Source organism: Camelina sativa, chromosome 5, assembly GCF_000633955.1.
Source record: "Camelina sativa cultivar DH55 chromosome 5, Cs, whole genome shotgun sequence".
In the NCBI taxonomy this organism is placed as follows: domain Eukaryota; kingdom Viridiplantae; phylum Streptophyta; class Magnoliopsida; order Brassicales; family Brassicaceae; genus Camelina; species Camelina sativa.
In genome coordinates, this window is record NC_025689.1 from 9,487,638 (window position 1) to 9,502,959 (window position 15,322).

The window sequence follows — 15,322 nt, forward strand, 5'->3', positions numbered from 1 at the left end:
AGCTCATCAACCTAATGGATGGATAAAATAGACTAATAAAACACAAGCTTACAACAAACATAGATAGATAGATTGGAAAACATAAATCGTTGTTGATAGATCCATAGAAGCTCAAAGACTGTGACACTCTGGTTTGCGGAAAGGTTTAAAAGAATTGATTTGGCCACATATGTCACCAAATGCACTTAGTTTTTTGTCAAAGGTCTTGAGAGAACTTCATGATGGATGACATTCCTGGAAGTGATTTGCGGAACTGTGCGAGTGAAAACAAAATACAGGAAAAGATCATTTGTTGATTTGTAGGGTCGGTAAACAAGTTTTTAAAGTCTCCTAGATGTAACAAACTTGCCAATATGGGTGGGTACACGGGCCGAGAATAGATGTAGGACCCACTTAGGAAGGTGGGCCCATCATGAGAGTGGACATGGGCTCACTAAGCAAGGTGGTGGTTGAGGCGTTACAGAGACATGGCTACATCATGGTGTGTCAAAGACACTTCAACGAATAGATTGAGAAATTTAACATTAGTTACTATCAAAAGATTTTGTGACGTTAGAAAAAGGTTTTTACTTTCATTTGTTGTTGTGGCAAGGCATTTTGAGATAGCAAAAAGACGTGAACATTTTCTCTCGACACAGGAGGAGGACAGAGCCGAGGTTCTCTCTATGGTGGAGAAGGTTGAACAAAAGGTTATCTCCCTAAGAGAGGAAGGTGGAAGAGGTTGGATGCAAGGTTATCTCTCCAAGGGAGGAAGGTGGAGCGAAGTTTCTCTCCATGGTGGAGGAGGTTGGACGCAAGGTTCTCTCCATAAAGAATGAGCGCAGAGCCGAGGTTTTCTCCATGATGGTCATACATTATTGTGATGATACATCATTGATTAGTATATTATGTAATAAATAAACACATTAAGCCAACTATTTTACTTTCACTTCTGCATAGTTACTATCACGAATACATTGATAAATTTAACATTAGTTACTATCAAAAGATTTTGTGACGTTAGAAAAAAGTTTTTACTTTCATTGGTTGTCGGAGCAAGCCATTTTCAGAGAGCAAAAAAATGTGATCATGTTCTCTCCAAACAGGAGGAGGGCAGAGCGAGGTTCTCTCTATGGTGGAGAAGGTTGGACACAAGGTTATCTTTCCAAGAGAGGAAGGTGGAGGAGGTTGGACGCAAGATTATCTCCCCATAGGAGGAATGCAGAGCCAAGGTTCTTTCCATGATAGAGGAGGTTGGACGAAAGGTTCTCTCCATAAGGGATGAGAGTGAAGCCGAGATAATCTCCATAGTGGTCATACATTATTGTGATGATACATCATTGATTAGTATATTATGTAATATATTTTTTATTCAAAATATTATTGAGCCAACAATTTTAGTATTAAAAAACTATGCAGAAGTGAAAGTAAAATAGTTGGCTTAATGTGTTCATATAGATATTTTCTAGGTGGTGATAAAGAATATATTTGCAACATAGAGTATATGTGTAAAAAATACATTTTTAATAGAAACATACATAAAAGATTTGTAAATGGATATAAATCAGTGTATTATAACAAAAATAAAATTTATAAATAACATACAACAAATTTTAAAATATTTTTATTAAATTTAATATAATTTCTAAAATTTTAAACCCGCACATCGGGCGGATCTTCATCTAGTATCTTATAAGAATAAGAACTGTGTACACATGTGTATCTGTCAATGTTTTGTTTTGGAGACACTCATCATAATTGGTTCTTCACTTCTTTCTCTCTCAATCTCTCTCGGTGTAACAAAAAAAAAACAAAGCATAGAAAATTTAACGAGTTTAGATTCAAACGTAGAACCCTACTTCACGCCGGGATGATGAAAAAAAATCCACTAATATAGCTTGTTCAAAACTCAATCGCCCATACAAATGATATCATCTGTTCCACACACTTATATGTTTTATACTATTTTCATAACCTTTAGAATCTACCAGAGACTTTTCTTTTGTTCAAGCCGTGATCTTCACATCGTTGTAGATTCTCTGATGAAGCCTTGACCGCAGCTATCTAACGAGCTTCACGAGAGTTGTTAAGACACGTCTTGGTCACAGACCTTTTACGCACTTGATCTCTGATCCTCTGTCTCCAAAGTTGAAGAAGGGCTGATGCAACATGGCAAATTTTGCGGTCTTTATGCTTTGTAAGTCCCTCAAGCTTTTCCATCATCCTCCTTGGCTCAGTAGGTTTTGGACTGATATTGATTTTCTTGAGTAACTCTAGTGCGTCAATGCACCGAGAGGCCTCTAGTTTACCCGAGAGAATGCCCTTAGCGTTGGCCACATCAGCAGCTTTCTTTGCTGCTTCGAACAGCTTCACCATCTCATCCACTTTCTTGTTCTTCAGCTCCTTTTCTGTTATAGTCTTCTTTGTCAATGAACTGGAACTTCGTACGTAGGCAATATCTTCACGTGGCTTCTTCGTCGTACCATCCTCCAAAGGGACACGTTTTCTCTTCAGGTTGAGCTGCTTTAGATCATTCTTTGTATCTTTCTTCGTATATTTCTCGTCCCACGTCTCAGATTTATGATCCTCTTTCTGTTTCAGCACCAAAACGTCGTTCCTTTCTTCTTTCTTAATCTTCTCTCTTTCACGAGTCAATGATCTCTGATCTTCTTTCTTATTCAACTCCAAGAGTTTGATCGTTTTCTTAATATCTACCGCTTCAAGAGTCTGAGCACTCTCGTCATCTTTATTCTTCAACCCCGAGAAGATCTCCGTTCTTCCGTCTTCATGAGACGTAGATCTCCGTTCTTCCGTCTTCTTCAACTCCGAACACCTTGTTAGTACAGGCTTCTTTCTCTCCAGACGAGCCTTGGTAAGAGTAGCTTGGAAAGAGTTGTCGCTTCCTTGGGTGTAGATTGTCTTCAACCACGAATGAAACAAAACTTGAGCTTCCTTACGGATCTTAGGGTTCCTATGACTTTTCAAAGCCTCCAGCTTAGCTATTGATTCAGAATGTTCCATATCCTTCACGGAAAGAGATAGAGACTTCAAGTGCTTCAACAAATCGATGCATCTTTCAACTCCGCCTGGTTTCCGTGTATTGTACGTAGCCTTCATTGCAGCAGCAGTCAAGTCACGTAAATCAGATCTCTCCTCGACAATACTTACTCTCATCCTTACTTCGTTCTTGATCATCATGAGTGGCTAGGGTTTCAGTGTAGGTTGAATCGAAATATGAAGAGATTATGAGGAATAATGGAAATATATATATATATCGATCAAACTAAGCATGACCAAATCAGGTTTTTCTTTTAAAACAAATCTAATAAAGCGGATAACATGATATCGTAACAAATCCAACCAAGGAAACATGTGAGCAATTAGCAAAATCCTAATTAATTAATTATAGCAGTTTTTTTTTAACTTTTTGTATATTTTTTTTCCTAATACGCTCGGTTTCGTTAAGAAAAAAAAAGTACAATGAAATTAATTATTTTCTTACAAGATGTATTAATTTCCTACAAAATATGTGGCATTGCAATACCCTATCGAGAGAGCCGCATTAAAATAAAAATAGAAACTTTTTTGGACATACTCAAAGAAAATTATTTTATGTGTCGTATTCCAGATACAATTTCTGGATGTATTAAACCAAAAACACAAACAAACAGTATCTGGATGCTGTGTCTGGATACTGCATCCAGATACTAAATTCAGATATTGCGTCCAGATACTAAATTAAAATATTGTTTACATAGAACACAAAAAAAAATGTTATCAGTTTAATTACTACACTTTGTATGAATATAAAAAATATACAAACTTGATATTCGATCTATTTTAATTTTTGTGTGCATGGTAAATATCTGCGTTTTGAGGCATAATCTAAATTATGAGGACATTAAAGGTAAAAAAATTAAGTATGTTTAAGAAATTAAATAGTTGTATTTATAGAGCTAGACATATAATAACTACCATGGTAAAATGCTCTACAGTTTTTTACGTGTATCGATCAAAGTTCATATGGGGAGGAAATCATAGCTAGCTTTTCTCAAATATCCTAAAAACTAATGTTCAGCCAGCGACTTCAAAATCTTCTCGTGATTATTTTCTTTGTATCTCTGGTTAGCTTTAAATACAACTCTCCGGAAGACCGGAAGATTAATTAGGGTATGTATATGAGTGTCTATATCTCTGGTTAGCTTTAAATACAACTCTCCGGAAGACCGGAAGATTAATTAGGGTATGTATATGAGTGTCTATGTATATATATGTATGTTCAGCAGTTGTTGTTCTACTTATTTACATGAATACAAAAACACTTGCATTGACATTCACCTAATTACACTACAAAAAATACGCTGGATAACGTCGGTATATTAAAGTCAGTTGATAAACCGACTTAAAATTTTCGATTAGGAAGGAATTTTGCGTCACTTAAGAAGCACATTCATAAGTTTTACAGAACAGTAAAAATGGTGTGGAGATATAGAGAGGTTAACAACAAGTTTCATCCAGCAGCATTTGACACTCTTCATCTATTGTAACAACCATGTAAGAATCACATCACATCATTTTCATTATAGTATACTCATTAATTTATCATATTTATATAAGTCTGGTATTTGTATATGATTCCAGGCCAGCACAAAAGCAAATCACCGAAGAGGAGAATAGTGAGATACATGGATAAGAAGATGGCATATGTGTGTGACTGTTAAAGTGACAATTATATTCTATGTAAAACAGATTTATTTAATATATGGAGCTTTTATATGAGTTTCTTTTGAAATTTGAGTTATTTTTTAATAACATTTAAATTTGAGTTATATACACAGAGAGACTGTTGATGAACATAAAAACAATCAGGAGAAAAAGAAAAAAATACACCGGCTTGAGCATTATACAGACCCCGGGGCAAAAGAGCAAAACAGAACATCTATTACATATAAAAAAAATTGTTTACAAAAGATAGCAAAAAATAAAAGAACGTTTACAAAAAGAAAGCAACAACAATGTCATTTTGCAATTTTTCCTTCAACAGATGTAAATAAAACAGTCACACAAAAAGATAAATTTCCAGTGTGCTCTCCTTTCCTTGCTTTTCTTGTAACTTTGTGCTCTCCTCTGCTTCTAGCTGGCCTTGTAAGCTTGTTTTATCCTTTCCATCTCCATATATATTAACTTTCACATCCTTTCACACCTGGAAAAAAAAGCAGAAGCCGATACTCATTCTTGAAAGATATAAACGATCACAAAATTCTATTTTTACGAGCTTTAGCCGAAGCAAAATCATGAATAATAGTTTCAGTATCAATGCTCTCCAATATGTTCTTTTCGATGCACAAAATAGCTAAACCATTCAACCTTTCTTGAGACATTGAAGATCTTAGATAATTTTTCAATAATTTTAGTTTTGAAAAACTTCTCTCCGCCGAAGCGACTGTCACCGGTATAGTTAACATGATTCGATATGCAATTGAAACATTTGGATAACAACCAATATCTTCAACAAACTCAAGAACTTCAGTAGGTTCCATTGACACATCAGGTAAAGTCGTTTGAAGCACTCTCAATTCTGAAAAAAGATCATCTGAATCAACATCCGACGAGTTACCATGAGAAAAAGTTTTGCATAAGTTACAGCAATGCTCTTGTAAATCACTATCATGTAATGTCTTTAACTTTTTCGAATCAAATAAGAAACCAAAAACACTTTCAAAAGTTTTCATTTGATCAAATCTGGTCTTCACCGAAGTGATTGCCATGTCCACCACAACCAAAAAGTAATTGACTCTAAATGCATCTTCACTAGATTGTATTTCCTCATCCAAACCAATTTCATCAAACTGTTTTTTTCTGAAAACACGACGCTTCTGTGGAAATATAGGATCTACATCCATATCACGAGCAATAGTTTGAGCTATACTCAAACTAGAACTAAACCCTTCATGTCTATACTTCTCAAAAAACAAACACACACCTTGCAATTGTTTTAAAGCATTATCAATGCAAAATGATTTAGACTGTAAATTCTTACTCACTGAGTTAATGGCAAACAAAATATCATACCAAATAACAATGCCAAGGATAAATTCAAAATTATCAAATGCCATGATCAAACTTTCAGCATCACTCTTTGTCATAGCATCATCACAAGACTCATATAATTCCAATAAAGCTGATCTTACTTGTGGAGCTTGGAACCTAATAGCTTTGACACTTTTAATTCGACTCTCCCAACGTGTGTTACACAAAGATTTTACAGTAAAGCAAGGAACATGATCAAGCAAAATTTTCCATCTCTTAGAAGAACTAGAAAATAATGCATATATGCGTTGCACAATTCCAAAGAAAGAAATAGCTTTTACACATGAATGAGCCATATCACTAACCACAAGATTCAGACTATGACAAGCACACGGCATATACAAAGCTTTTGGATTTACATCAAGTAATCGCTTTTGAACACCTTGATGTTTTCCTTTCATGTTAGAACCATTATCATAACCTTGACCTCTAATATTCTCAAACTCAAGAGTAAGAGACTTTAAAGCATCTAGTAACTTATCAAAGAGACCTAAACCAGTGGTGTCATCCACCTTTAGAAACTCTAAGAAGTACTCTTCTACACTTGCTTTTCTGTTTGATATTTTCACACATCGAATTATCAAAGTCATTTGCTCTTGATGGCTCACATCCGGTGTGCAATCAAGAATGACAGAAAAGTACCTAGACTCTTTAATGGTTTTAACGATGGAAAGCTGAACATTATGAGCCAAAAGAGAGATAAACTCATTTTGAATATTATGACCAAGATAATGACAATGAATTTCATGACTATGAATGCGTCTAATATGATCTTGGATTATCAAATCAAATTCTGCAATCATTTCAATAGCACCTAAGAAATTACCATTACTATCTTGGTAAAGTTTTTCATTTTTTCCACGAAAAGCTAGATTTCTTTTAGCAAGAAATTTTACAACAGCAATTATTCTAGCTAAGACAAACCTCCAACGTTCTTTCTCTTTTGCAATTTCTTTCTGTAGTGGTTTATCAATTGTGAGAATCTTCTCAAATCTAACTTTCAGCTCTTTCCAAGTTTTCATGTTATTCATATGCTCTACACTTTTTTCATGATCTTTTAAGTCTCTCACTAAGAATCTTCCAGTCATTATAACCATCATTAGCAAACATATTTGAACAATTTCTCGATTTAAACAATTTGCAACAAAAGCAATAAACCTTGTTCACATGTTTGGAGTAAACCAACCAATTTCTGTCACTAGTTTCCCCATTACGCAACTTCCTAGAATAATAATTATATGAGAAACGCCTATTGTTTGCATCTAAAGGAAACACAAGATTCAATTCTCTTTGAGGTCCTTTTTCAACTAACACATCTCTCCTTTTATTATCAAGGTTTTCCCAATACCTAGGATCAAAAATATCAACACGAGAATTTGGGTTTTCACAAACATTTAAACTTTCAATTTCAACATTAGATGCATTAACCACATTATCATGTTCACTCAAGTGACTAGTGTCATCAGGATTATTTATACCACCACCAACAGATTCTGAATTTTCATTAGCACCACCAGATTCTGAGTTTTCATTAGCACTTGCTCTTGTCACAAATTTATCTAAAGAACTTCTTAGTGATTGAACAAACAATTCATCTTGTTTTCTTTTTTTTCTTTTCTGACATCCCGGTTTCTGTCCTGGCATGATGCAATGCAATCTTAACTAGATGCAAAGAAAAAAGAAGAATAGCACCTGGATGGCTGGATTTTGGGACTGAGTTGTTGGGGAATGAATCTGATTATCTGAATGCCAGAAGAACAGTTTCATTACCTGAAAAAAACAGTTGTTAGTGATTAGCGAGTTCCAATTTTAGAAATTAGAATACAAAATACTAGTTTAGAAAAAAACAGAGCAAGAATCGAACAGAACATTACTCAAAAACTTGTTGTCTACTGCTTAACGGCTAGTCGGCTATGGAGAGCACTTGCTGGAGATAAAAAGAGACTTGTGTGGACTGTGGTGTCTGGTGTGGTCATGCGAATGGGGTGGGATGGTGAAAAGCTCCGTACGTAAACATAAAAAGACAAAGATCACCGATTACTTTTGCTATAATAATTCCCTATAAATAACAAAACCAATTTGGCCCAATAATTTAATTTTGATTTTGGCCCATTAACTCATCAAAATTTGGATTCCCTGAAACTTAATTTTTTTTTTTTGGTCAGCTTACAACAAATTTTTATTTTTTTTATACACATAAGGAAGAACTGGAAAAAAAATTTGTGCCCCTTAATTTGGTGGACACGGGGCAGTCGCACTGCTTGTCCACCCCATTGAGCCGGCAGTCAGTTTACAAGTAAGGATACGTCGAAAAAAATCGTCGCTAAGATTACTAAAACTGACGCTAATTAATCCGACGCAAAAATAAACGCCATTTTATAAAGTGAAGTTAATATATTTAACGTCACGCAGTGTTACGACGGTTTTAAACCGATGTTATTACTTTCACATCAGTTTGAAAATGACGTTAAAGTCAATAATGACCGACGTCAAATACCGGTTTGTTGTAGTGTTATAATAACCAATTATCTTCAATAATTACTCACCTAAATCACACAATAAACACGCGGCGTTTATATATTTTAATATACAGAGATGCTAATCCTACCCAAAAAAAAATATAAATTCCTAGATGCTAAGAAATAAAAATTATATAGTTACGTTTTCTTTATTCAAAATGATGAAGCTAGTTACGTGGGAATATATTACATATGTGTTGACCAGAAACAAAAGTCAATTGTTGACTGTGTAACACTTCAGATTAACGAACTACAGTCCAAAACTGGAACTCGGCTGATGCGCTCACACCAACCATGGCATTGAAAGAAATGTTAAGTCGTCTTTTTCAGACCTTATATGTATAGTATAATAGTTTCAACTTTCAAGAACTCAAGCCACGTGAACTTTTTCGTAACACACAAAAACAAAAAAGTCGTACGTATATAAAACAATTTATATGTCCACATGAACATGAATAGCTAAAGATTTCAATCTAGCTTATCCACACAACTCACAAATCCTCCTCTTGTTATTTTTCTTTAAAACGCTCCTGCTAGATTAATTCTTTCATTAATTATTACTTCCACTAATGTATTGACCAGGAAAAGACTGATCTATTTGCACAATTAAAATGCACACAATTCTGAACCAATGACCAATGAAAGATAGAAATTAAAAATTAATTAAATTCTACAATTCATATGCACCGCCGCGTCAAGGTATATAAGCCATTCTTTTAATTTCATTTTTTTCTCTTTCTGTTTTGTACTATATAAGCCATGTTGTTGTTATAATATCTGATAGGAGATATTTTATATGAAGATAATATGATGACTTTTGTAAGTTGTCAAGAACTCAAGCCACGCTAATGCAGTCAATGATTACAAATTGTGTGACTATTTAACAAGGCCACAAGGGATTCGATGATTCACAAGCCAAAGAAATTAAAAGATTCATTGCGCTTCCTAAAATTTTCACACTTATATCCATCTAAAATGTCTAACTCGTTTTGGCGTTTACTCTCTCTCGTTTCCATCCTCCACTGTGTCGCTGCTCTCCAGTGTCTTCCTGACCAAACCGAGACCCTTAAACGTTTCAAAAACGAGTTTCAGTTATCCAGCATCTGCAGCGACGACACCAACTTTCTCCGCGGTGTGGTCTGCGATAACACGACCGGTGCTGTCACGTTTCTTGAACTCCCCGGTGGATGTATACGTGGAACTCTCAGACCAAACAGTAGCCTCTTCGAGTTGAGTCATCTCCGTTACCTTAACCTCTCTTTCAACAACTTCGATTCTTCTCCCTTGTCCTCTGCTTTTGGTCAACTCAAAAATCTTGAGGTCTTGCTTCTCTCCTCTAATGGCTTCGCCGGCCAAGTTCCTTCTTCAATACGTAACCTACCCAAATTAACCAAGTTACAGCTTTCCCACAACAAGCTCACTGGTAACTTAGCTCCACTTGTACAGAATCTAACCAATCTTTCAGCTTTAGACCTTTCTTTTAATCAATTCTCTGGAACCATACCTTCTTCTCTCCTCACAATGCCTTTCTTGTCTTATCTTGATTTGAGTGAAAATCATCTCACTGGCTCATTTGAAATCAGTAATATATTTTCGTCCAAACTCGAGACTTTACAGCTTGGGAATAACCATTTTGAAGCAGAGATCATAGATCATATTTCAAAGTTGGTTAGTCTCCAGTATCTCAGCCTCTCTTCCTTAAACATAAGCCACCCAATTGACTTAAAAATCTTCTATTCTCTTAAATCTTTGTCACACCTTGATCTTTCCGGAAACAGTTTAACACCAACGAGTATGAATTCAGACATCGAGTTTCCAAAGGACATGGAGGTCTTGCTCTTGTCCGGATGCAACATCAGTGAATTCCCTAGATTCTTGAAGCCCTTAAAGAAGTTATGGTATTTAGATCTTTCCAACAACATAATCAAAGGGGACGTTCCTGATTGGTTATGGAGTCTTCCTCTTTTAGTATCTTTGGATCTTCACAACAATTCATTCACCGGTTTCAGAGGTTCATTGGATCATGTTTTGGCCAATTCATCGGTGCAGGTATTAGATATTGCTTTAAACTCTTTCAAAGGTTCATTCCCTAATCCACCAGTCTTTATCATCCACTTGTCTGCTTGGAACAATAGTTTCACAGGAGAGATACCTCTCTCAGTCTGTAACCGAACCACTCTCGATATTCTTGACCTATCCTACAACAACTTCACCGGCTCAATCCTTCCATGTATGGGTAACTTCAGTATAGTGAACCTCCGGAAAAACAAGTTGGAAGGAAACATTCCAGACGAGTTCTATAGCGGTGCTTTGACACAAACATTTGATGTTGGATACAATAAGCTAACCGGAAAGCTTCCAAGATCTCTCCTGAACTGCTCTCTCCTAAGGTTTTTAAGTGTGGATCACAACAATATCAATGATTATTTTCCCTTCTGGCTCAAGGCATTGAAGAATTTGAAAGTCCTTACACTCCGTTCAAACAGATTTCATGGTCCTATATCTCCACCTGATGAGCAAGGTCCTCTTGCATTTCCTAAACTCCAGATACTTGAAATATCGCATAACAGATTTACTGGAACCTTACCAAGAAATTACTTTGCGAACTGGAGTGCAACGTCTATCAAGATGCATGATGAAGAGAGGCTATACATGGGAGAATATTCGAATGAGCGGTTTACATATGAAGATACTTTGGATTTGCAATACAAAGGTCTATACATGGAGCAAGGAAAAGTTCTTACTTTCTACTCTGCCATTGATTTCTCTGGTAACAAACTCGAAGGAGAGATTCCAGAATCTATTGGTCTTCTGAAAACATTGATTGCCCTAAACTTATCAGACAACTCATTCACAGGACATATCCCGATGTCTTTTTCCAATGTGACTGAGCTGGAGTCATTAGACCTATCAGGAAACAAACTCTCGGGGGAGATCCCGCAAGAACTCCGGAGACTATCGTATTTGGCGTACATAGATGTTTCTAATAATCAGCTCATAGGTAGAATACCACAAGGGACACAGATCATAGGACAGCCTAAATCCTCATTTGAAGGGAATCGAGGGTTATGTGGTCTTCCTCTTGAAGTAAGCTGTTTAAGGGAAGACGCACCATCCACACACGAGCTTGAAGAAGACGAAGAAGGAATATTGGAGTGGAGAGCAGCAATAATAGGGTATGGGCCAGGAGTGTTGTTTGGATTGGCAATAGGACATGTTGTTGCTTTGTACAAGCCTGGGTGGTTCATGAAGAATGATGGTTAGAACATGCTCAGAGGCATCAGACACCTTTAGGATTGACTAATTAAATATATTGTTTCATTTTGTCTTTGTTTTTTTTGTGTGTAATTTGCTCTGTAAATGTGTCTCAAGTTACTGAAAACAAACATGATTATGGCATCTTATGACTTATGTGTTACATAAAACTCTGTTCTGATAACAGAGGAGCTGAAACTACTAAACAACGTTACGTACTCACGTTATTATGAAAGAAACAAAACAAAGTGTGAGATTTTCATTATTTATGACCGTCGAAGTATTTTTTTTTTTTACATGTGATTTTTTTTTTAATAATGTAAACTTAACCCTTAGTGTTTAGGAAATTTTCCAAAATTGAATTTTTAAGGATATAATAAATAGGCACTAAACCGACTCTCGTATTAGGTCCACTCAAATCAATTTCCTATAAGAATAGGAACCTGAAGTTTTTTACTTATTTAATTCACCTTCCTGTTTTCCAATTTACTTGCAAACAAAGCTATAACCTTCCAGTTCATTCTTTCGTTTAGAACTCAAGAGTTTCCTTCTAGGTTTTTTTATTTTTGGTTCTACATCTTCAAAAGATTTGATCACGATGATGAAATCTGATGATCGTAGTGTTTCTAAGCAGAGATTTTACGAATTTCTCGAGCAAACGGTTTCTGAAAACCCCCAAACGTTTGGTCTTTTTGATGCGGAACCGTCTTCTAGACCTTCGTCGTCGTATGTGAACAAAGAGTACGGTATTGATGACGAAGACAAAAGCTTTAAACTGTTGTGTGCGGTCGACATATCGTTAGGGTACAAGGCTAAGGAAGACAAATCGAAAAAGGAGGAACCTAGGGTTTACTCAGGGCAGATTGATATGGTGGAGATGATGCACGAAGTTATCGGAGAGAGGCTTCAGAGCCTCTTAGAACGTCGATACAGATCAATCTCTTACGCGGAACCAGAAGGACAAAACCCTAATCTTGATTCAGAATCTTCTCGGTCTTCTCGCGTTCGAGGTCGTTGGTCCAAGGAAAAACGTTCGATTGAGGTGGAAGAGAGAAGTCGCAAGATACGCAAAGTTGATCGTGATCGTGGTTTAGAGGTTGAACCAATTCAAATGACTCCACCGGAGTGGCTTCTGAGGGTGATGAGGAGAGAAGGGGACAGCTACAATCCGAAGCTGATCTCAACGAGGAAACTGTACAAGACTGATCTCGACAAAATCCAAGGACGTCTCTCTGTTCCTTTTAAGCAAGTGAAAAGTCCAGACTTTTTGACGGAGGAAGAGACAACACACATACATGAAAATGCGATGAAGCTTCGTGATGATGGTGTGAGTGTGGATTTGGTGGATCCTGAGATGAAAAAGCATGCCCTTGAACTGAGGAAGTGGAAGATGAGTGGAAACTGGAATTATGTCTTATGTAGAGGTTGGAACGATGTGCTTTCTGATAACAGTTTTGAGGTTGACGACTTCTTTCCTCTCTGGTCTTTCCGATCTGGAGAAGGAAAACTCTGCTTTGCTCTTGTCCCTTCTTCCAGCCACGGTGACGGCTCTACTTCAGGAGAATCTGGCCGTGGAAACTTTCTTACTGGCGGTGATGGCGCTTCTACTTCCGGTGAATCTGNTCCAGACTTTTTGACAGAGGAAGAGACAACACACATACATGAAAATGCGATGAAGCTTCGTGATGATGGTGTGAGTGTGGATTTGGTGGATCCTGAGATGAAAAAGCATGCCCTTGAACTGAGGAAGTGGAAGATGAGTGGAAACTGGAATTATGTCTTATGTAGAGGTTGGAACGATGTGCTTTCTGATAACAGTTTTGAGGTTGACGACTTCTTTCCTCTCTGGTCTTTCCGATCTGGAGAAGGAAAACTCTGCTTTGCTCTTGTCCCTTCTTCCAGCCACGGTGACGGCTCTACTTCAGGAGAATCTGGCCGTGGAAACTTTCTTACTGGCGGTGATGGCGCTTCTACTTCCGGTGAATCTGGTCAGGTACAGTTACCGGTTATTCCTCCTTCGCTTCCAGCAAGAGATACAGACCACTCAAGCCAAGGCTGTTCAGGAGAGAGCAGCTCTAGTTCTTCCTAATCATACTCTGTTTATCGCTTAAGCCACAAGTAAAAAGGTTTTTTGGTTTTCAGGCAATGCTGCCTTGGTTTTCTTTAATTTTTATTGTTTTGTTGACTGAAACAGTGGGGTTTTGTCCAAATTGTGAGACCCTTAAATAAATATTTTTGAATGTTATATGAATGAAATTTCTTTAGTTTATGTTTTGAAGGTTATCTTTATAATTCTTTATCTCTATCCTTCATCCATCTCTGAAAAAAATGCCTGAAGCTGCCTCTGTTTACTTATGAATCATTGCAAATAAAATGCAGAACAAAAACAGAACTTGCTTTTTTATATTATAACAAAAAAGATCCATCAAGGCTACAAACAACACACAGCTGTTAAGTTTCTTGGCTCTAAACTCAAAAGTCTTAAGTCGAAATCAATCATCACCATAAGCCTTGAAACAATACCGTTCACTGTAAGGAGCGTTAAAGAAAAGATCCGCTTCCAACCATTTAGGATACCGAACAAGATCTCCAGCTAAGAACTGCATATACCTCTTGCTTCCTTCGGGAACAACTCGAACCTCTCCTTCTTCAATGTAAACCAACTGATCCACCTGCCAATCCCATGGCAACTTGCATTTCCCTGTCTTCCAAACTGACCATCTCGAAACCCCGAGCTCCTCCAACCGTTTCTGTGATACTTTCCGCTCTACTTTAACATTGTATAGCTCCTCCAATGGTTTCTCTGTCTGCATAGATGTCACCCTAAAGGCCCTCTGAACAGACAGGTTGTTTGTTTTCTTACATGTAATGATAGAACCTGGGAATGGTGTAGTCATTATCAGACTTGCCATGGCTGCTTCTGAAAACAGAGAAAGAAAGTGAATTTCTAAAGTCTAGTGTAAAAATGTGAATTCTTGTAAAGCATAAGGCTTTTATCATCTAACCAATTTGAAATAGGCTTACTATGAATCAAAGGACACAACAAACGTAACATAAACTCACAGTTCAAGAAATTAGCTAAATTACCATTTGATAATTCGAATGGAAAAGTTGAAAAATATACATCCCAGACCCTTAATCCCACACAATTCGAAGATCTAACCAATCTACATATAAATTGAAGATAATCCCACAAAAAAAGGTTGTTAATTTCGATTTAAATGCATCGGAATCGAATAGCTTACCTTCGGAAGTGTGAGAGTGAGTGAGTAAAACTTGTCGCTTCAAAAACCCTAAAACCCTGAACCAGAGAGGCTTATCCGATCCCAATTTGATGAATCAATAAAAAAAGAGAACAAGATATAATAAAATTTACAAAAACAACCCTAATATTTAGATTTATTTTAAATTTCGACCAAATGTTTTTGTTTTGCTCAATTTTGTTTTGTTAACGTGTCACATTGTCTGTCACACTGCAC

The 15,322-nt window shown here is 36.6% G+C and overlaps 5 protein-coding genes across 5 annotated transcripts; 2 read left to right on the top strand and 3 right to left on the bottom strand.

Moving 5' to 3' along the window:
• On the bottom strand, window positions 2,044–3,174 carry LOC104789072. The gene has a single exon (XM_010514821.1). It carries the CDS (start codon window positions 3,172–3,174, stop codon window positions 2,044–2,046), a length of 1,131 nt encoding a protein of 376 aa, XP_010513123.1.
• On the bottom strand, window positions 5,232–7,157 carry LOC104789073 (zinc finger MYM-type protein 1-like). The gene has a single exon (XM_010514822.1). It carries the CDS (start codon window positions 7,155–7,157, stop codon window positions 5,232–5,234), a length of 1,926 nt encoding a protein of 641 aa, XP_010513124.1.
• Window positions 9,407–11,997, top strand: LOC104786316 (receptor-like protein 12). The gene is made up of 2 exons (XM_019245803.1): window positions 9,407–11,358; window positions 11,446–11,997. Exons 1-2 carry the CDS (start codon window positions 9,492–9,494, stop codon window positions 11,850–11,852), a joined length of 2,274 nt encoding a protein of 757 aa, XP_019101348.1. The 5' UTR covers window positions 9,407–9,491; the 3' UTR covers window positions 11,853–11,997.
• On the top strand, window positions 12,442–13,932 carry LOC104789075. The gene has a single exon (XM_010514825.2). It carries the CDS (start codon window positions 12,442–12,444, stop codon window positions 13,930–13,932), a length of 1,491 nt encoding a protein of 496 aa, XP_010513127.2.
• LOC104786317 lies at window positions 14,220–15,173 on the bottom strand. Its single transcript, XM_010511689.2, has 2 exons — window positions 15,089–15,173; window positions 14,220–14,763 (listed from the first exon to the last, which is right to left on the bottom strand). Exon 2 carries the CDS (start codon window positions 14,753–14,755, stop codon window positions 14,336–14,338), a length of 420 nt encoding a protein of 139 aa, XP_010509991.1. The 5' UTR covers window positions 14,756–14,763; window positions 15,089–15,173; the 3' UTR covers window positions 14,220–14,335.